This window comes from Magnolia sinica, chromosome 12 (assembly GCF_029962835.1).
Source record: "Magnolia sinica isolate HGM2019 chromosome 12, MsV1, whole genome shotgun sequence".
NCBI classification, from domain to species: Eukaryota; Viridiplantae; Streptophyta; class Magnoliopsida; order Magnoliales; family Magnoliaceae; genus Magnolia; species Magnolia sinica.
This window is the reverse complement of record NC_080584.1, coordinates 13,756,719-13,780,171: the sequence shown is the minus strand read 5'-3', so window position 1 is coordinate 13,780,171 and position 23,453 is coordinate 13,756,719. Positions and strand designations below refer to the sequence as shown.

The following is a 23,453-nucleotide window of genomic DNA, read 5'->3' as shown; positions in this document are numbered from 1 at the left end:
TCATTTACTAACATGCAACATTATGTGTTCGTGGGAAGTATATAGGTCAAAATGTCACCAAATTCTGTTTACTCATTAATGTGCATAAAATGAAAGTCATCTCACCTTATTACGGTCTCTTGTTTCATTAAACCCCTCATAAGGGAATCTTAGGTTGTTTCCAGATGGTGTTCTTGTCCTTGAAAGTGTGAAAAATGGTAATGCTATAGCATCTTACTGAAGTGCTTTCTTTATGCTTTCAACATGATTTATAGATCGTAATTATATGTATACTAAAGTCTTCATGCACAAAGCTGGTCCTTGGTGGCTTGCTTAGATAATGAATTCTTCCTTAATAATGTGGGGAAACTATTGCCTTTGCAGTAAGGTGCCAACTTGTCTTTTGGCTTTTCAAAACTTCTCACGCAGACAAACTTAGGATCTTTGTTCATTGTTTTCTTGTTAATCCTTATCCTGTAATGTTTTCTTCATTAACAGTTAGGCTCATTCATCACTGATCTGGTTCATCTCACCTAATTTTTATTCTTTTTACACAATGCTCCGGCATGGAGTTTGTGCAGTAAGTTCAGTTTTTTACTTTGTACCTGTGTGTCCCATTGTTTGGTGATCCAAAACGTTGATAAAATGTTCCTCACTATGGACAGTGCGTGCACCAAAAACCCCCCATATTGGAAGAGCCTATCTCTAGTACCTTTGGCCCTTTTCTGGATGAGTGCAAACAATTGCTGCACCTTTTCTTTTATTAATTCTGTTTGTTGGATACCCTATTGAAGGGTTGTGATTTCTCCATCTGCAAGATTTTTGTGCATGGACTATCTACATCAGCATCATAGCTTTTTTCAAGTTATCTGGGACCCACGATATCAGTGCCTTGAATCATGGAACCATGGGTGCTATCTCCACTGACTGCAAACACCAATGGTACTACTATACTCAGTCTGAGCATTTTGTATAATACCTCTCAATGAATTAAGTTGATTTGTCAACAGTTTGTGGGTCAATTTAAGTCACCAACCCATTAGATCAAATATGCATTGAGGTGGAATAATGTCGTTTGAGTTCTCCCAAGTTAATTTGTTGATCTATAATGTGATAAGATTTCTTGAGTTGAATCCATTATAAAAATCAATCACAAAGACTAACTCCGTCAATATCATGTTCCATCTTCTGATTCAATTACTATCCATATTTGGTTCTAGTTTATGAATTTCATGCTACATGTATAAAATTGTTTGGCATTACTGGTTCTCATGTGCATTGCATCTTTGCTTTGGGAAGCGTTTTTTCTTTTTAAAACTAGACTATAAGCCAGTATATGTTCATACTAATTTTGTCAACAATAATTTTGCTTGTGTTACTTTAATTCTATCATTGGTATCTAATATTAGGAGTCTTTATAGATTGAAGTGTTAAACTATTGCAAAGTAGTGAAGGATTCTAATTTATAGTTTTGCACTTAAAGTGCAGGGATAGAAGGAGTAGAAGGTGGTACATCTTCTTCCCCTCTTGATGATTCTGTTGGAAGGTATGAAACTGCTTTATTGTGCTTGGGCATCATGCACAGTCATTTTGGGCATTCTAATCAAGCTTTAGAGGTAATATGGCGAGAATTCTCTCTATTGATCTTATTTTCTTTTTTTTTGTCCATTGTTTTTGGTTCATTTAGTTTCACACACAGCTATTTTTCTTGATATTGTTCAGGCCCTAACTGAAGCGGTTCGGATTTCTCAACAGGTAATTTTAGTGCTGTTAACCTTTGTTATACCATCACACTATATTCTAGCAAACTCGGTAGTGCAGTTTTTTCTGTTATTTAAGGTTGAACTGTAATATATGGTCTGACTTTGGATTAGGTAGGGCTAACTATTCTCTCTCATTCCTTAGTCTAGGTTTCATGTCCTATAACTTATGTTAGTCTAGATTTTTGTCCTAAAACTTATGTTAACAGCTTCTCTCTCTCTCTCTCTCTCTCTCTCTCTCTCTCTCTCTCTCTCTTTGTATCTATCAACAAAGATCTGTTTTCTGGATGTTGTCGCCAGAACCTTCTAGCCAAGGTGTTGCTCCTGCTGAAAATATTGCTCCTGCTTCCTAGGCATGAATTTGAACAGTGGTTTCAGAATGCGATTCTCACAGGGGCTGAAACCTGTATGAGTTGCCCTTATTCACCTGTTTTGGTCCCGTTTTGAACTGGTTTTTGGTCTGAAACCGGTACAAAATCGATGAAACCAAGTTGTAGGCAAAATTCCAAACCACGTGCTTTGTTATCCACACTTCTTGATATGTTGAGATCCTCTGCTTTGATTCACTCACATCGAATCTACTCCTGCTCATGCTTCATGCAACTAAGTTCTGGAACCAGCATGGTCTATGGTACTTGTAGGATTCACGTACCTTATAGAGGAACACCAGACAGAGAGAAGAACTATGACAATCCTTGAAAATCCCCAGTGGCAGAGGTGCAACTTGGGCCGGGCTCAACCAGAACCTGACCTGCCCAACTTGGTATATAGTTTGGTTTGGGCTTGTGCTGGAAATCCTGAAACCGAACCCAAGTTGTATTGAGCTTGGGTTGAGGCCTTGACCAATTAGATCCAGCCCCAACCCAACTCAATATCTATACTATGTACGCAAGTTGCCAGGGGCAAAATTTCCACTTGACTGGTTTTTACGTTGGTTGAAACTTTGCCTTAGCAAAGTGTTTTTAGCTAAGATAAAAGTTTATTTTTTTTTTTATTTCATTTTATTTTTATTTTTTATTATAACAGGAGTACATTTATTTTCTAGTAGTAGATAAATATAACCTATACAGACTATTTAAGAGTACAAAAAGAATATTATAAGATACAAAGAAATATGATATGATACAAAGAGATTTAGCACATGAATGATAATCTGCTGCAGTACAAAATATGTACTCTTAACAGTTTTTGGTTTTTATCCATGTGATATGCGTTAGCCGTTTTGGTTGAGCATTGAATACCTTGGGTTGCACTTTGGTTGATCCCCAACCAACTGACCTGCCCGAGTTGCACCTCTACCCTGTGTTACTTATATCATGAGATGAAACAACATGTTTAGGGAATGCTTGTTGAATGTGCCTCGACCGTGCTTGGATGTCTGGGCATAGTGACATCTCTGGTAGTTTGAAAATATCACAATATTCTTATTTTCAAAAAACACTATTTACCCAATACCATCCCATTTTTTTCACAATATCTCCAAACCCATATAATGTTCCAATATTTGCTTGATAATATCATGATAATACCTAGATATATAAAATTGGAAAATTTGATCTTCTCCAATTTATCTTTTACAACTTATGTTTCTGTTGTTATTATTATTATTATTTTTTGCCTTCTAATATTTTATCTTTGGCAAGATTTTCCCAAATATATCTTGATAAAACACCAAAAATTCAAATCACTCCAAGAAATTCCTTTATGAGAAATCTATAAGAATAAGATTTGTAATTATGTTGGGTGTGAAGCTAAAGAGACACTGTATTTTTACACGACATGTATGCAACACCATGGTTGTACCTGAAAGTTTCTCAATCCTAGTGCCTGCATGTGATATCTGGCACACACAAAACTATGTATAATTACTGATAAAGCATGCTTGGTTGGAAACTAATATAGTTATACAATTTGCTTCTATTCTTTCTTTCATCCACATGGTCATTCGTATGTTCAAGGCATCACATCTCATGTAAGGAGCCTCTTCTATTACTATCATTATTATAATTTGACAAATAAGGTTAATTTATTGAAAAGCAACATATGACGATGAAATCAAAGGAGGTAAGGATGGTGAAAGATCAATCCTCTTTCATCATTGCTTTCCCGCCTAAATGCTTTTGTACAGATGGTCTCACGAGTGACCTTTCTTTTGCTCCACTAAACACTTCTCCCCACGATTTGGACTTGTGTTTATAAATTCTATTATTTCGTTATTTCCAAAGTTCCCACAATTTTGCAAATGAGGACAACATCCATAATGTCCTTCCCTTTTACCTTGATGGTCCTATGTCATTCTTCTACGAATGCCCTGATCTCCTTGGGCACCATCAAATCTTACTCACATAGCTTGATAATCATTGTCACACCTGTTGTAATGCACAATGAATAAATTGACGTACCACTATTTTCTAATTTTTTGACAAAAATGCACCTGTTCTTATTTACCATGTCTACTTTGATAATTAATCGTAAGTACCTTATCTTAACCAACTAGCCATTGAAACACAATCACTCTTGACAATCCTTGACATTACTGAATTTCTGCCATGGATGCTGCACTGGCTTTTGCCTCTTCCTCTTAAAATGAATTATAAAACAATTTCACTAGGAAGTACCTCAGAACGTCGAAGCCCCACTCTCATCTGTCTCCTTCTGTTGTAATAGGAGTCACCCAATCCAGCTTCACCAAAAGATCGGCTATCTCTTCGCCCCTTAAGTCAATCCTGAAGCTGGAACCATACCATCTAATTTTCTTAGATGTCATAACACTTATTGACTTTATTTCACTGGCACCAACCTGACGCAGGACGGCCCTAATTATGATGTATGCTCATGGAGATAATTAAACAGCGGAAATAAAAGGAATAAATGATCTAAAATTCTAACAATAATCATCATAACTAAGAAAATCATAAAGGAAACATGCAATGGAGCGGGCCATCACTACAACCATGGAGTATGGAATTCAATTACTACTTAGGTTGGATCTGGCGAGGGATGAGACCTCCCGATCTTGCATGGTCACACCCAATCGATCAATGAAGATCACTAGTCCGAAGAACCAAGAAGTTTCTCGGATTAGGGATTTGAGAATCTGGGGATTTAGGGTTTAGATCGGTTCTCAAGATTTTGATCGAAGAGGAATTAGCCAAAACAAAAAAATAGAAGAAAGAAAGTTATTACCTTGAGGAAGTTGGAAGGGCACAAGAAGAAATTAGAAGAAGAAGATCAAGGGGAGAGAAGAAGCACCATTAGAGAGAAGAGAGGAAGGAGGCAACCAAAGGGTTTGCTTTTCATTCATCAATAGTTGAAAATCGTGTTTAGGGCTTTACCCCACTTAAATAAGCACATAAAGACATAAAATTACTAAAATACCTCTAGGATAAGCAAATAAAGATATAAGATTACTAAAAGACCGCTAACTAAGTCAAAAAACGTGCAAATAACATAAGCATGGGAAAGTCTGGGCGCTCGGTCCTCTTTCTCCAATCTTCCTTCACATGTGTCTTCCCTAAGTGGGGTCTTCTATATGTCCAATCACATGTGAAAGGTCTTCAGCTCCTCAATATTCGCCTATCCACAAGGACGGCACTTGTGGTTGGCGCTTTCTTCGTTGGTACACCTTGAATGCACCTGTGTCCGCATCAATTCCCCTCGGGTGAGAAAAACTCGACCCCGACGAGTTGAAACTTTTGTAGCGCTCAAGTAGATCTGGATCAATACCCTGCAATGCGTCGCCCGACAGCTACGTAGATTCAGACGATGGTTTGTTCTTCCACTTGACAAGATACCTTTGGAAACCCCCATCTCTCGTGGATACTATCTCGTCATCCAAGATTTCCTCAATTGCTTCTTTATGGGTAATGGGTGGAGGAGGGGGTGGAAGGGGTTGGGTAGCAAACTCAGAAAAAGGCCATGAAAGGGACGATGTATCAACAATGGGAGTATGGGCACAGACTAGATCTTCCACATTAAAAGTTGGATTAATGCTCATTTCAGATGGAAGGTCAACCCGATACGCGTTGGACCCAACCTTTTGTAATATCTTGAATGGTCCAGCACTACGCGCTTGTAATTTCTTTGCAGATCCTTGAGAGAATCGCTCTGGCCTTATTCGCACCATTACAGTCTCCTTCTTGAAATTCTTGCACTCTACGATGAGAATCAGCTAAAACTTTATAATCATCATTGCTCTTATTTAACCGCTGTCTAATATGTGTATGCAAATCATGAATATGGCGTGCGAATGCATCGGCTGACTCAGAAGACCTTTGGGTAACAGACATAGGTAAGAGATCTATGGGCATTCTAGGTTTATAACCACTTACAATTTCAAAAGGACTCAACCCTGTAGATCTATTAACTGACCCATTATAAGCAAGTTCAGCAGTTGGTAAAATTAGGTCCCAAGTCTTAACATGTTCACCCACTAGACAACGTAGAAGATTTCCAAGGCTGTGGGTGGTAAGCAGTAGAAAATTGCAAATGAGTTCCCATAATGTGCCACAGTGTCTTCCAAAAATAGCTAGTAAATCGAACATCACGATCAGACACTATGGTTTTAGGTTAACCCATGGAGACGCACCACACCATCAAAAAAAAGACGAGCAACATGAGACGCATCTGACGTCTTCGAACATGGGAGGAAATGCGCCATTTTAGAAAAACGGTCCACAACGACAAAAACGGAATCGTGCTTTTTTATAGTCTTGGGAAGCCCGAGCACGAAGTCCATACTAATGTCCTGCCACGGAGCATGTGGCACTGGCAATGGCGTGTACAACCCAGTATTTTGCTTTCTTTGCTTTGCCAGCTGACATGTTCGACACTGCCCTAAAACTTTGGCTACGTCTCGCTTGAGGCTTGGCCAATAGAAACGATCTTCCACGAGGGCAATGGTCTTATCACGACCAAAATGGCCAGCTATCCCTCCTGAATGAAGCTCCCAGATGAGGAATTCACGAAGGGACATACGGGGAATACAAAGTCTGTCTCCCTTGAAAAGAAAGCCATCTTTAAGAACATATCCACCCATAATATGCTAGTCACTAGAGAGCGACGTGTAAGTACCCCCAAAATCAGGACATATGGGGTATTCATTTTTCAGTTGCTCAAATCCGACTACCTCTACACTCAAGGAGTTGAGCAACGCCACTCTCCTACTAAGGGCATCCGCTGGTTTGTTTTCAACCCCGGCCTTGTGTTTCAAAACAAACGAATATTCCTGAAGAAACGTACCCACTTGGCATGCCTTGGGTTGAGTTTCTTCTGAGAATGCAAATATCTCAAAGCCTCATGGTCAGAAAACAAAACGAATTCTTGCGGTAGGAGGTAGTGTCACCAATGTCTCAGGGATTGCACTACCGCATAAAATTCTTTGTCGTAAGTGGAGTATTTTTGTTTTGCCTCATTCAGTTTTTCACTGAAATAGGCCACTAGGTGTCCTTCTTGACTCAACACTCCACCTATACCGACACCAGACGCATCGCACGCTACTACAAAGGCTGTGTAAAGTCGGGTAGACGCATGACAGAGCTTCCACCATCTTGCCCTTAATTTTTTAAAAGCCTTGACGGCGGCTTTAGACCACACGAACTCTCCTTTTTCATGCACTCGGTAATGGGAGCCATGATCGTCTAAAACCCCTAATGAACCGACGATAAAAAGTTGATAGTGTGAAAACTTCGCACCTCATGAATGTTCCTTGGTTCGCCACTCAACTATGGCCCGACTTTTCAGGGTGCCTTGCATCCCTTCGGATGACACTATAAATCCTAAGAACACAACTTGGCTAGACATGAATGCACATTTCTTAAGATTAGCGTACAACTTTTCCTTCCTAAGGACACTACAGACCTTCTTTAAATGTTCAAGGTGTGATTCCTTAGTGGTACTATAAATAAGAATATCGTCAAAGTACACCACTAGGAATTTTTCCATGAACGGCCTCAAAGCTTGGGTCATCACCCGCATGAAAGTACTGGGTGCGTTAGTCAAGCCGAAGGGCATGACCAACCACTCATACAACCCATCTTTCGTCTTAAACGCCGTCTTCCACTCATCTCCTGGGCGTATACGAATTTGGTGATATCCACTCTTGAGGTCTATCTTAGAGAATATAGTGGACCTGGCCATCATGTCAAGCATATCATCAAGTCTAGGTATAGGGAACCTATACTTGACAGTAATTTTGTTTATGGCACGACTGTCCACACACATGCGCCACGTGCCGTCTTTCTTTGGCGTCAACAATGCAGGCACGGCACACGGGCTCATACTCTCTTGGATGAAACCCTTTTGCAGAAGCTCATCAACTTGCTTCTTCAACTCTGCATGCACTGCAGGGTTCATCCTATAGTGAGGAAGGTTCGGTAGAGTAGACCCTAGGACAAGGTCAATGGCATGTTGTATGTCCCTCATAGGTGGCAACTCATTCGGTAAGTCTTCAGGAAATACATCACTGTATTCCTTCAGGACCGAGGTCACCTCACAGGGCAACTCTGATGGAACCTCAGGTGTAATTTCTCTAGCCACAAGGGCATACACCATAGAATCCTCCTTAGCCTCTTTTTCAAACTCTCTTGTGCTGATTATATGTAAAGACTTAGGTTTGGATTTCCCCATTTCTCTAGGCTCACTTGCCTTCTCATCCTTCTTCTTTCCTAGTGTATTCTCAGGTGGCATGGGATTAAGTTTGATCTTTTTACCATTATACATAAAAGTATACGCATTCGAACGGCCAAAGATCGTGACATCATTATCGAATAGCCACGGTCTACCTAGGATAATATGTCCCACATCCATAGGTAAAACATCACACCATAGGGGCTCTTTGTATGACCCAAACTCGATGGGGACTAGACATTGCTGGGTGATAGGTAGAGATGTCTTATCAACCCAAGAAACTTTATACGGTCTAGATGAGGTGTGGATTTCAGTTTTAAGCGATCTAAGGTGCTAATGGAAATCACATTCTGACAACTTCCACTGTCCACTATCACCTTACAATTCTTTTCACCACACTTGGCAATAGTGTAGAAGACAGTGCTTCGACGCCAGTCAGCACTACTTCTAGACTGAGCTAACACACGCCTGACTACTGCAAGCGTTGCTTCTCCATCCACTTTTTCATCAGTAAGTCCTCCTTCAGGGTGATACTCTTCAACTTCATAATCACCCTGGTCATCTCCACCCTCGTGGGATTCGCCTATAACTAAGGCTCTCCCACGGCTCTTCGTAGGACACTGATTAGACATGTGGCCAAGGTTGCCACACTCATAGCACCTCACTTGGCTCATGTTACTAGGACCGGCACCAAGAACCCCTTTGCCCTTGTCCTCCCTAGGCCTAGGCGGAATGGTCGCCTGTGCCCTAGGTTGATTACCAATATTAGGTCTAGTTCCTTGGGAACTAGATCTAGTATTGGAGTCTCGGGACTCAAAACGATGAACGACAGGAGCCTTCAGATACTGCTCTAACTCCTGCACGACTTGATATGCTTCATCTAAGTCCGTTAAGGGCCGAGTGATAAGCTCGCGCTGAAGATCCGCACAAAGGCCCGTTTTAAAATGCGAGAGCGTTACTAGAGGGTCTTCTCGGATATCACATCGCATCACATACTAGCGATGTAGTCAGCGGCAGACATTGACCCTTGGCGTAAGGATTGCCATTGGTCAAGGAGCTTCTGACGGTATGAGAGAGGAAGGTACTTCTCCTTCAACTTCTCTTTCATCTCATACCAATGTGTGATAGGGGCTCTACCAACTCTCTCTACCCTACGCTCGGTGTTGGTCCAGAAGAGCTTGGCTTGACCCACAAGCTTCATCTTAGCAAACCGCATTTGACGGTTTTCTGACATGCCATACCACTCAAAGTAGTGGTCCATGTCAGCAACCCAGTCAAGGAATGCCTTGGGATCCAAGCGTCCATCAAAACTCGGGGCCTCAACTCTCACACTCTTCATCGCACGCTCATCTGGATCATAACGGTCTTGATGACCATATGTGGCTCGTGCCTCTCGCACCACACCACGACCGTTACCACGATCTCTATCCTCACTACCACCACGTGTGGCAGCGCGTTCTTCAATGATTCCTTCCACTTGGGAGTGCGCATCTTCCCCTACAGCGGGGTTTTCCTTTTGGGACGCCTCTAGTTGCTCCACCTTAGTCATGGTAATGGTAATTTGGTTCTCAAGGCGGGCAAACTCACGCCTTTGACCCGCTTCTAGAGCGGTTATCTTTTGTATCAATTGAGCAAGTTGCTCAGATAACTGCTCGTTATCCATGGTAGGTTGAAGTCCGAAACCTCTACCTCTTCTCGTGGGCATACAATGAAGACTTGAACCAAACTCTACCTAACTAGACTACTAGGTGTTATGACTTTCAAGATGAATGCGATGAATGCAAAACTACTATGAACTGACACAATTAAGTTGAAACAGGAAACAACTCAAATCTGAAAATTTTCCAGATTAGGAACTTTTTAAAATTGGAAAGTTTCTAAAATTGAAAACTTTCTAAACCTGGAACTTTCCTAAGTTAAACCTAAAAAAAATCAAAACCCTAATTTGATAACTCGATCTAGACAAAAACCATGCAAGCCTAGGCTTTGATACCAAATTTGACGCAGGACGGCCCTAATTATGATGTATGCTCATGGAGATAATTAAACAGCGGAAATAAAAGGAATAAATGATCTAAAATTCTAACAATAATCATCATAACTAAGAAAATCATAAAGGAAACATGCAATGGAGCGGGCCATCACTACAACCATGGAGTATGGAATTCAATTACTACTTAGGTTGGATCCGGCGAGGGATGAGACCTCCCGATCTTGCATGGTCACACCCAATCGATCAATGAAGATCACTAGTCCGAAGAACCAAGAAGTTTCTCGGATTAGGGATTTGAGAATCTGGGGATTTAGGGTTTAGATCGGTTCTCAAGATTTTGATCGAAGAGGAATTAGCCAAAACAAAAAAATAGAAGAAAGAAAGTTATTACCTTGAGGAAGTTGGAGGGGCACAAGAAGAAATTAGAAGAAGAAGATCAAGGCGAGAGAAGAAGCACCATTAGAGAGAAGAGAGGAAGGAGGCAACCAAATGGTTTGCTTTTCATTTATCAATAGTTGAAAATCGTGTTTAGGGCTTTACCCCACTTAAATAAGCACATAAAGACATAAAATTACTAAAATACCCCTAGGATAAGCAAATAAAGATATAAGATTACTAAAAGACCGCTAACTAAGTCAAAAAACGTGCAAATAACATAAGCATGGGAAAGTCTGGGCGCTCGGTCCTCTTTCTCCAATCTTCCTTCACATGTGTCTTCCCTAAGTGGGGTCTTCTATATGTCCAATCACATGTGAAAGGTCTTCAGCTCTTCAATATTCGCCTATCCACAAGGACGGCACTTGTGGTTGGCGCTTTCTTCGTTGGTACACCTTGAATGCACCTGTGTCCGCATCACAACCTGCATAATCTTGCAAGCTATTGACGGAGTGGCTTGTCATTGCACATTGTGTCCTCCCTCCTTTTTGGGCTCCATTCTAATTCTGAAGGCCACACCTTTGGAGGAATGATTCTCAACCCTGTATACTGCTTTCCTTACACGGGTACCATGTAATGAGATCTTTTCCGAGTGCATTATCATCCTTCATGATCCCCATATTAACTAGATATCACTTGCTTCCAAAGATTGTCAGGATTCATGAGAAAAGATGTGGACAAAGTTTGACATCGGTTGCCAACTTGATGCAACCCTCCTTTATCTAGGCTTCAGACCGGCAATGAGAGCAACATACTTCCATTGGCGGAGTTGAGTGAGGATATGGTCCTTGATAGAGTGGAATGGTGGAACATGATTCATGTAGCCAACCCCAATTAGCTGGGTTAAGGCTTAAATGATGATGGTGATGACTTGTTTCCAACAATTATCATTTTTTTTCCCCATATCTCCAAAACCATTTACCTAGGAGTGCTAAGTTCATGACTTTCAATGCCTTATACTTGCCCTTCCTGCTTCCAAGGCTAACACTCTTCCCCCCATATGAAAAATCTTACTTCAAATCCATGTCAATGCATGAAATTCATGCATAGATAGGATTTACACTTGTTTCTTCATGATCAGTTGAAACTAAAGATGAATTTAAACACCTAAAACGAAAATTTCCTCATCGAATGGGTTCCAGCCTTACTCTGCTCTCGTATTGCATCTATTCACCAAAATCATGTTTTGCTGAGAAATGCTTGAGTGTAGTTGCCAAAATGCACATATGAACAAAATCCCCCAAAAAATATCAACTAATTTTTTTTCTTGAATTTTGAGATTCTTTATTTCACATTTCCTTCGAATTACACTGTTATTGCTTGAAACATGCAATGCCACATGTATCGATGGACATACTGTAACTTTAAGGGAGAGGTTGGCAATATATTGTGATATAGATAATATTTCAATATATCGTGCAATGCACGCAATATCATGTGATGTTGGGTATTTTTGCGAATACACCTGTTTTGTATCGCGGAGCGCATTCAAATTACATCAGATGATATTTCGACTGATATCATTGATACATAAAGTAATCACAATGGATCCATGTGGGATATGGCTTATCTGTATACTTTTACAAAGTAAAAAATGTAAAGACATCACTACAAACTCAATAAAAATATGTTAAAATCTGATTATAAAAATACTAAAATATTATAGATATGGCACCGTCTTCGTGCCTTGAGATTGAGGGTCAAGCAAGTCTGGCACCTAGATGTATATTCATACCTAGCACCCAAGTCAAATGCAAATAACATAGAGCCATCTTGGCAATTCCTTTCTTTCTTGCATTTTTTCTTTCTAATTATTTTTATGTTATGAAATTTCTTCTCACTTCTTACAAAGTCGCTTCTCACATGTGTTTTTCGTGTGCAGAATAGCAATGACTTTTGTCTTGCATACACTTTAGCAGCCATTTGCGACCTCTTGTGTGAAATAGGTAGCTCAAGCAAAGCTGGAATAATTGGGTCAACACATTCACCTGTGACCAGTACTGGTTTAGGTACTTCGTTGTCCACCCAACAACAATTACTTGTGCTCTTACAAAGGTCTCTTAAGAGAGCAGAAAATTTGAAGCTAACACGCTTAGTGGCTTTCAATCGTCTTGCTTTGGCGAAATTGGATCTTAAGGTAAGGATACGTAAGGCCATCATGCATGCTTCAGACATTTTTTCAAAGGATGTATTGGTGGTCTTCTATTATATGTTTCTTCTCTTTAGGGAAATATTCTGTTGTGATCTTTATCATGATACTATCCTTAACAATGTTTGGTAAGAGCAATTGAAAATCATATCTCAACTCTGAAATCTTGATTTACTGGACAAATCTTTTTCATGCAAATTCACAAACATGTTGATTGAATCATGGTTATCATATCGGTCAATGTTTCTAAAATTCATCTGATGCAGGACATGAAATTCAAATATGATGTGCAAGATTTTCAGGCTTTAGATCACACTAGTTCAGAAACAATTACACAAAATTTCATATCCCACACAAAAGTTCAAACACTTAATCAAGGGGAATCTTATGCGGATCCAGGCCTACATATGCTAGGGCCGGATCAATCAAAATTATAGACCAAACATGAATCAAAGGAGGGTAAATTCATCCACACATGCAGAGAAATAATTTTCCCAATCCAAAGGATTCAGAAATTTCAATTCGGGGAACCCTAAGGTTGAAGAAAGGGCATAAAATTGGGGATTTGAGTAATTTAGGGTTAGGTTTAGGGATTTTGGGTGAAAGCGGAGTGAAAGAGAGGAGAGAGACGAACCAGAGAAGTACCGCACGTGTGGACAACAACAATGGCCCAGACGCATGGGCGTGTGATCCCGACCGCACGTGTGTGGGGCCCACTATTCAGAGAAAGGCTACCTTGGCCTTGGTCGGTCAGGGATGGACTCCAAACCCCCAAATCTTAGCTCGATCCGATGCACAATTTTTGCATGGTGCTTCGCCGAAGTTTCAGCCCTCCTGCAGGGCCAGATTCTAGAAATCTGCTGTGGATGGGGAAACGCCTGCAAATATTGATGGATTTGCAGATGGAATACTTGTAGGAAAAGAGAAATATGGATGGTAGAAGGTGGGGGCAAATCGGGATAGGTGTGGCTTTGTACCACGGTAGTTAACTTCGCACCCAATTAGGTTTTTGTAACTCGGAAAGGAGTAGGAAAACACTAAAATTTTATTAATCTTTAATGAATAAAAAAGACTACAAGGGGTGCCTATTTATAATAAAACTCTATACCCCAAAACTCCAGCCATGTGTGCAACCTCTTACTTGGCGACAAAGTAATAAAAAATAACAACTAATCAAACAATCTAAACCGTCCATGATACTCCTAATAACAATAATAAGCAAAACCCAAAGTACTAAATTAATTGGAATAGTGGGCCACGATCATGAGAACCCATGGTGGGATTCACATGATTATCGGGTCCACTCCAACAAACCAAAACGCAGCCCTCTAACTAGGAAGTCCTCCCTGGACGTCGTCATCAATCCAGATCGATGGTGGGGCCCTCCTCTTTGCGTACATGCGTAGGGGGGGCGTGCATGTGCGCAAGATGTCCCCATCATTATCACTTCATAAATGAAATACTGGACATTTTTTGACTGCTGAATTTGAGTCCTTTTCATTTGTCAAGTGGCTAATCCTTCTACATCTATGTAACAAAGAACACTCTTTTTAAAATTGATGGGTTAGAGTTTCAATGTTGGTCACATGTCTGAAGCACATTGGCATTCCCACTAGGAAATACGTTGATATATTTTTTTAGTATAATTGTTTTTTGAGACTAATGAAATTTTATGAAAAAGAAGCCCAAGGGGCAACAAAATGAGACAGCACCCAGCATTAAAAAAGAAAAAAAAAAAAAAAGAAGAAAGAAGAAGAAGAAGGAAAAAAGCAATGCATCCAACAAAAATACACCTAGCAACAGAGTTCAACCCTGAGAAAACATAAATATACACTCAACAAAACCCCAACAATCAAGAAGCCTATTCAAACACGTCTGATTTCGCCCTCCTAAAGAGCTTCAAAGCCTATCCGCTTTGGTTCCAAAAGCGTCGGTTATTCTGTTCTCCCTGGAGAGCCCAAAGACTCTAGCCAACAAAGCTAATCTCCATGTCCCCCTTCCTCTTTTCCCAGATCTTTCCCCATGCCACAAGAGGAAGAAAGCCTCATTATTACCCTGCATCACCTATGCAACATTGAAGAAGCCAAAGAAGCTCTCCCCAACAGCTTTAGTGATTGGGCAATGGATGAATAAGTGATCGACCAATTCCATATCTTGTAGACAAGCTACAAAAATTGGTGTTGACCATTGACCTTTTCTGGAGATTGTCAATAGTGAGCACCCTTTCCTTCCTACTAGCCAATATTGGTGATGACCATCAGCCTTTTCCACACATGTGAGCATGGCTGGCTGACTGAAAAATTCCACTTTCCTTTTCCATGTTCCTCTAAAATTACTGGTACAATGTGCAATCTTCATGAATTTAAAAAACAAAAAGAAGGCATGGCATGTGTAATATGGCATTCCTGATAAGAAAAATAATGCTCAGCATCTTCTACCTTTATTATACACTGACTTATCCACCAGTATCTTCTCTCTTCATTTAGTCAATAATTAATACCTTGGATGAATTTCTGTTGATTGAAGACCAGCAAAACAGGATCCTGATTGCAACCAGAAACTGAAGAAACTTATTTGGAATCTTTTAGTACCTTGAAAGATTGTGACTAGTAATGAATGCTGAATCCATGGCACAAAATGGGGATAAAGCTGAAGTCTATACAATAGGGTCAAATTACATTCATGCATAGATTTTACACTTACAGAAGCTATTACATTTCCTTCTAGAACTAGTGGCTGAGGTGACCGAAGACTAGAACTGCTCTCTTTCATCATTTTTCTCTCAATATTTTTTCTTCATTTTTCCTCATTTTGAGCTTAAAGGAAGGATAAACTAGGGCTTGAGACCATATTTATGCTCGTTTTGATTATCGAAACACAAGATTCAAGGGTGATTCAACAAATTGAAGCTGGGTGGACCATTTTGGGGAAAATATGAAAAATGGGTAACCAAAAAGTGTCTTTTTTTTATTTTTTTTTATTTTTTATAATAAAAAAAATTGTTTTTCAACCTAATGGGCCCTAACCCACCAAGCCATGCTCGATTTGTGTTCGAGGGCCTATTTGGTTGGGTTTTTCAAACTTCCACGTTTTATGATGTTTTCTACTTGTATAAACTAAAATCTCCCTTTCTAGAACTCAATCATATATTCACATGCATTGCATGTGCTGTGCTGACCACAAATTTTGTTAGTGCAGCTTTTGTCCTTTTATTTCAACATCATTAGTCATTTCTGCAGTACATTCCTAGTCATTACTTATTAGGCAAAGGTTGGGGCTTTTGGATGGCTTATGGGAAGAAGAATCTTGACGATTGACAACCTCCAAAAGCGTGCCATGGTTATCCCTAACATATGCCTTTTGTGTATGTACAAGGCTGAGTCGGTTAACCTTCTATTCATTCATTGCCCTTTTGCAAGCTGGGTTTGGACTTCTATCCTTGGTAGGTTCAACTTGGCTTGGTCCATGCCTGCTGATGTTGGTGATCTCGTTGGGGCTTGGCACAGGATTGCTCTCTGCAGAAAAGTTTGAAATGTTTGGAGGCTTTGTCTTCTCACTTTCTTATGGGCGATATGGGGCGAAAGGAATGGCAGATGCTTCCGCTATGAGGGCAGAAGTGTAGAGTTGGTTGCTAGCAGTATCTGGCTTATTGTTGTCGAGTGGGCTGTGGGTAAGGGGTGGTTGGAAAAGACATAATTTTTACTTTTTAGATCTTTGTAGGCAATGCTTTTGTTGCTTCTGTTTTTGGCGCTATCTCTGTGACTTCTTAATGAAAGTTCTCATTATCTTTAAAAAAGAGAGAGAGAAAATCCTAGAACCCTCGCGATCTATTATAGATGTATTCACACTGAATGTAAATGGTAAATTACAAAAACTCCAGTTTGTATAAATATGAAAAAGTACACTGAACAAATACAGCATCGAAATACAGTGACATGACTTCTCTATGAACAAATCTTATCATGGAGTGGCTAAGCAGAATCAATATCAATGGCTACAGATTGGTAGAGAGGACACAGTAGATACTATCTGAATCAACTTCTAATCTTTTTAAGTTTTAATAGGTGATGTTGTTGTCTTATGCTTGAAAGTGCTATGCATTGCATCATTATTATAAAACACATTGCACTTTTGAACATTCTATTGTGGCCTCACATAAATGTGTTCATTTCCAGCATGTGAAAAGACCACTGCTATACTTCGGTCCCAAAGCTCCCACAAAGCTCAGAACATGCTCAACTAGTGTTTGCAAGGTAACAAGAACAGTATTTACAGCCATGGTTCTTCTTCTTTTTGTTCAATAGATATTCATCTAATAAACCTAGTTATTTAGCAACTAATGTTTCGGTAATGGGATCATTTCAGGAGCTACGATTAAGTTCTTATTTGCTTAGTGAGTTTGTATCAGATGAGACGTTGCTGACTGTTGATGGTGCTTTTAGCACTTCATGGCTCAAGAACCTACAGAAATTGAGGTCTTCTTCAGTATTGTTGCATGAGAGTGGATCTGGAAGTGATTATGATTCATTCCACTTTGGTGCGCAGCCAAATCCTATTCCTGGGTCTGTATTGCAATTGGCGGGTGCATCATACTTGCTCAGATCTACTTCCTGGGAGCTGTATGGCAGGTAACAAGTCTCTTTTCTCTCTGTGTCTTAATAGCATATATCAATCTCAATTCCTGTAATGCCAGATGCATGGGCCATTTATGCAAATATTGTTTGCCCTGATTACTTTTCATGGAGATGTTACATACAAGATTCTGATTAAAGGTATTTTGATACAACCATTCTGTATAATACAAACACGACTATACAAATTTCTCACTGTGGGGCTTTGAACTTTGTTGCCTATCAATTAAGCACTTGCGCAGCAGGAGATTATCCTCAATGGTTGCATTTTTTGTCTTCAGGCAGAGGAAACGGTTGAGCACCTGCTTATGTATTTTGTCTTCTCTGCAGAAGTTTGGTCGGGTTTCTTTAACCAGTTCCAGGTTCAATGGGGTCACACCGGCAGTATTCAGCTTTGTTTTCCAAGCTTGGAATGGTGGCTGTAGGGGGAAGAAAAGGAGATACTCTTTGGAAAATATACTTTCTCGCAGGCCTTTGGTTGATTTGGAAAGAAAGAAACAGCCAATCTTTCTGCAACAGGGCTGAATCCTCTGGCCAAGTGTACCTTCATGCAAAATATAGAGTGATCTTTTGGGCTTCTGGCCTCAAGTTGTATTGGGGAATCTTTTATGTTTCTTAGGATGCTGATTCCCTCTTTCAAGGTGTGCCGTAACAATAGCCGTAATGGCCACCACTGGTCAAGGTGTCCCGTATTGGTATCGGTTGGCGTAACGGTGACCTCCAAAACCGATACGGATACGGGGGCGTAACGGTGATACGGGGGCGTAACGGCGCAAAATTTTTTTTTTTGCCAAAAAAATATGAAAAAATATGGATTAAATCCGGAATATTCTAAGCATTCCAAATATGCATTCATTTATAAATTGGAACATGTTTATGGTGGTGTAACGATCCACTCTTTAGTGAGAAGTTGTATCGGACTGTCTGATGAATTTATGAACCAGATAACCTGAATCTGACTACAAAATTCATATATTTAATTTTCTAACTATCTACTATCAATGATAGATATATTAGAATGAATGTAATATGAAAATATCTTACATTTAGGTGTTTGCAATTATTTTTGAGGGCCAAAATTCATGCGTAAATAGAAAAAAAATATAAAATGGCACTCCAAATATGTAAAATGCACATTAACATGTTCTACTATGATTAACACATCATATGGCATCATTAAAACAGCAAAAGAATCATTAAAAAATGATTTTTCAAATTTTCAAAAAAAGGGCCGAAATAAATGCGTAAATAGAAAAAAATATAAAAAAAATATAAAATGGCAACCCAAATCTGAAAAATGCACATTAACATGTTCTACCATGATTAACACATCATATGGCATCATTAAAACAACAAAAGAATCATTAAAAAATGATTTTTCGAATTTTCAATAAATGGCCGAAATAAATGCGTAAATAGAAAAAATATAAAAAAATATAAAATGGCACCCCAAATCTGTACAATGCACATTAATATGTTCTACTATGATTAACAAATAATATGGCATAATTAAAACAGCAAAACAATAATTAAAAAATTTTTTTTCGAATTTTCAAAAAAAGGGCCTAAATAAATGCTTAAATATAAAAAATATAAAAATAATATAAAATGGAACCCCAAATCTGTAAAATGCACATTAACATGTTCTACTATGATTAACACATCATATGACATCATTAAAACAGCAAAAGAATAATTTAAAAATGGTTTTTCGAATTTTCAAAAAAAGGGCCAAAATAAATGCGTAAATAGAAAAAAATATTAAAAAAATATAAAATGGCACGCCAAATCTGTAAAATGCACATTAACATGTTCTACTATGATTAATACATCAAATGGCATGATTAAAACAGCAAAACAACCATTAAAAACTGATTTTTCGAATTTTAAAAAAAGGGGCCAAAATTCATGCGTAAATAGAAAAAAATATTAAAAAATTATTAAATGGCACCCCAAATCTGTAAAATGCACATTAACATGTTCTACTATGATTAACACATCATATGACATGATTAAAACAACAAAATATATTAAAAAAAGTATAAATACCTATTTTTGACGAATTTCTGAAAAATGGCCCACGGAGCTTTGATTCAAAAAAATCTATAATATAATGTGTTTTTCTATCAAATACCTAGCTAAGGTTGGTCGAAATTAGTAGTAGAAGGAGTTAGAAACAGTTTGGAAGCAAGAGGTTTCAAAAAAACAGCAAAAACAGAGCTAAAAAAAAAAAAAAAGAGTTACCGTTTCGGGCCCGTAACGGCCCGTTACGCCCGTATCGGCCGATACGGGTACAAAAAATCGAATCGGCCGTTTCGGCCCCGAAACGGGTAACGGTTCGCACCGTTACCATTACGTATCGGCCGATACGTAACCGATTTGGCATACCATGCCACTGGTACATTTATGATATGGGCCATAGTGGCTGTTAAGTTTTTTTTTTTTTTTTTTTCGCAATGGCCGTTATGGCTGTTATGACCCTGTAACACGTAAGGGTTGGCACCGTTACCATTGCGTAACGGCCAATACAACCCTATAACGGTTGTTACGGCACACCTTGCTTTCTTCAATGCAGGATGATTCCTCATCATCTCTGCCTTTTGTTTGGCTTCACACTTTTGCTTTTAATAAAATTTTGCCATTCGTGAAAAGACATATGATGCCCAAACCTTTCATATACTAACACATTTGAGGGAATTTATGAGTAACACCAATGTGTAATAAGATGAGGGAAAGTAGGCTTAGATGGTTTGGTCATGTGCAAAGAAGACCAAGACTTCACCTGTTGGGAGTGAGTTGGTGCAAGTTTAAGGCTCTAAAAGAGTCAGGGAGGCCCAAAAGGATGCGGGTGGAGGTAGCAAGAATAGACTTGATGACCTATGGTCTAATTGTAGACTTGATGACCTGTGGTCTAATTGTAAGTTATGGTCCTTGATAGAGTGGGTATGGTGGAAAAAGATTCATTTAGCTGACACCAATTAGGTGGGATAAGGTTTAGATGATGATGATTGAAGTTCATTGGCTTCTATTCCTTTTGATGGTTAGGCGACAAACCTAATTCTAAGTAAGACAGGAATACAGTAGAACCCGTAGCTTTCCCATACATTAAGGTGAAAATTTCTGTAAGAGAGTGTATCTATAGAAGCACCATTACATAAATGCATGGATCAAGACTCCCATCTAGAATTAGAGCAGCTGGGGAAAGAGTGAGTAAAATGCTGCTCATGTAATATTTCCATTTTCAGAGAGAATATCAACAGTTTTTGTCCCCAATCCTTTTTGTTTTGTCATATCATTGATTCTGTTGCAAGTGATCCTTCAACGGAAAAAAAAAAAAAAAAACTATTTTAAGGGGGATATTTTTAATCATAGGCCATTTAGCGGTGAATTTCTAATTGAAATTCCTCTGTGGTATATAGGTCTGAGACCATTGTTTTATATCTCAAAATCAGTTAAGATTCATTTTCTAGGGCTCCTATATATTAATAAAAATATGTGCATTCTTTGTTTACACTTCCAGTTGTGCTCATCATTTTTCCTTTTTTCTGAATTTTAACCTGGCAGCGTAGTGTTTGAGATGTGCGTCTTCTTGAAGGTCAAGGTGAAGGTTTCCCTTTATTTCTTTTCCCAGTTTCAGTTCACGTGTGAGTTGCTTTTCTTTTTCCTTCATTAGTTGCCTAGATCTAAGAGCTCTGAAATGTCATCATCATTGGCATCACCTAAGCCTTATATCCCAACTACTTGGAGTTGGTAGGAACTCTGAATTGGCAAATTTCCCAAAATGGAACTGTGTGAAAAAAATCCCTGACATCAAAAGTTTCTGATATAGATAATGTCTTAAAATAGAAAGTTTCCTACAATGGAAAGATCCCCTAAATTCGCTGTAATCATTTACTTCTTCCCTCTCCTTTTCCTTACACAAGGGAAAAAAGGAATGAGATACTATACAATGCTCTGGCCCTGAGATTCTACAGTATGTTCTGGTTTTCAGTTTGTGCTAGTAGGGACCATAGTTCAGTGATCCAAAACATTGAGATGATGGCACTCAACACAGCTAGCCATACACTAAAAGTCACCTACATTGAATCCCACCTGTAGAGTGTTTGTCCTTTTATTGGTCGAATGACAAACACTGCTGTATCTTCTTTCTTAACCTTTTCTTTTTGTTGGCTGCTTATTGGTAGGTTTAGGATATATATATGTTTTCTCCTTCTGGGAGAGTTTTGGTTCCCCAACATTCACAATATGGTCTGTTTATATCTATGGTTTGGATCATTGAACAATGGGCCCTACGTGTATGGTACTAAATTGTTCGGGTTGAGCACGGTATCATACCTTGCAAGGAATCCATTATCATTTCCCTCCGTTTCTCATATCTCTTCTCTTTGATCCTTTCCCTTTTAAATTTCCTTCCATCCAGATGTTGATTCATGATTGCTCCTTGACACCATTTCCAGTTGATTCCCACCGACTCAGTGCTTTCAGCATGATGAAGACATTTGTAGAGATGTGGTGTTGGAGGGGTTCCCAAGCATTTTACAGGTCCCCCTGTATGTGAATCCTTGGAGTTTCCAAGAAAGGTGGAGAGATCCCTAGAAAGCAGTACTACAGTCTTATGTCTGTCTATATCATCATTGCAATCATTACCATGAAAAGAGTTTGGCTAACATTTTGAGATGAACATCAGAGAACTGCAAGGACATAAGATCAGCGTCGAAGAACTGCAAGGATGCCAAAAGCAGTGAAGAACTGGAAGTGGACTGGAGATCAGCTCTGATCTTGTTGAATTTGAGGGAGTGTTGAGAAGCAAACAAAATATTTTTTAGTCCTTAATATCTTTACAATGTATTTTACTGCTATTATGTTTCAGTTGGGCTATCTTTGGTCCAACATCAATGGGTGTGAGGAAAATGAGTCTGGATCATTCTTACATGCCTTAAAGAGTCAGTCAAGATGCAGCATCTATCACAGCGAGGAGAAATATTTGTTCTGTTCATTGATCCAGTGCTTGCCATGTTTGCTTCTTCTGCTATTTTAACCCATCATTCTGTTATTGGTTGATGCATTTGCGTTACATTTGTAAGTTGTTGCAAGTAATTGAAAGGCAACTAAGATTGCTACAAGCTATAGAAGTCATTAGCAGTTATGGCTATAAAACTTAATATTTTACCTTTGCTATCTTTTCCAATCTGTCAGTGCCCCAATGGTTCGATTAAACGCATTGGTCTACGCAACTTGCTATGCTGATGCTGGAAGGTAATTGTGAGTTAAAAATTTTTGTGGCATGATGCCTCTATCCTGTTTGTCGTTTCTCCCCTAATTCTCATTTTGGCACATGGCTATAAACTCATCTAACATGTGTATGCAGCTCATCAGATGTATCATTGGCATATGCCAAACTCATTCAACATCTAGCAGTATTTAAAGGATACAAAGGTCAGGATAAATACTTCAAGCTCTCTCAAGACCATACTTTTATGTTATGCTTTTCATTTTCGTTAAATATTTTCTTGTATTCTAGAGCTTTGCTAAGCTCACATGTGTGCAATAAAGCTCATGTACAACACATGTGTCAGCATGGCAAGATAGGTCTGAGATCAAATCCATCCATCAGAACAGCAACACTACATCAATGCCCTAGCCCAGGAATCATGTTGATCCACTCGTCAGGTGGGTCAGAATTAGCAAAACAAATGTACGGCTCTGAAAAACTTGGCTGAAGTTTTCCAAGCCATCCATCTGTTTCTAATGTTGGTTCCTATGTGGTGAGTGGACCATGTTTATTTTTGGGAAAACATGTACAAGGTTGGACCAACCTGATTGATGGACTGGATCTCACACCTATGGGCTATGCCGGCACATGTGGCGTGTACATGAGT

General features: G+C 39.1%; 1 protein-coding gene across 1 annotated transcript in view; it reads left to right on the top strand.

The window, feature by feature from the left end:
• Positions 1 to 23,453, top strand: part of LOC131220953 (anaphase-promoting complex subunit 5) — a 52,291-nt gene that overhangs the window by 21,080 nt on the left and 7,758 nt on the right. The window contains exons 8-14 of the mRNA XM_058215983.1: positions 1,463 to 1,595; positions 1,702 to 1,734; positions 12,677 to 12,931; positions 17,119 to 17,196; positions 17,309 to 17,571; positions 22,771 to 22,830; positions 22,943 to 23,010. Of these exons, the coding sequence (XP_058071966.1) occupies positions 1,463 to 1,595; positions 1,702 to 1,734; positions 12,677 to 12,931; positions 17,119 to 17,196; positions 17,309 to 17,571; positions 22,771 to 22,830; positions 22,943 to 23,010 (890 nt within the window). The remainder of the gene's footprint in view (positions 1 to 1,462; positions 1,596 to 1,701; positions 1,735 to 12,676; positions 12,932 to 17,118; positions 17,197 to 17,308; positions 17,572 to 22,770; positions 22,831 to 22,942; positions 23,011 to 23,453) is intronic.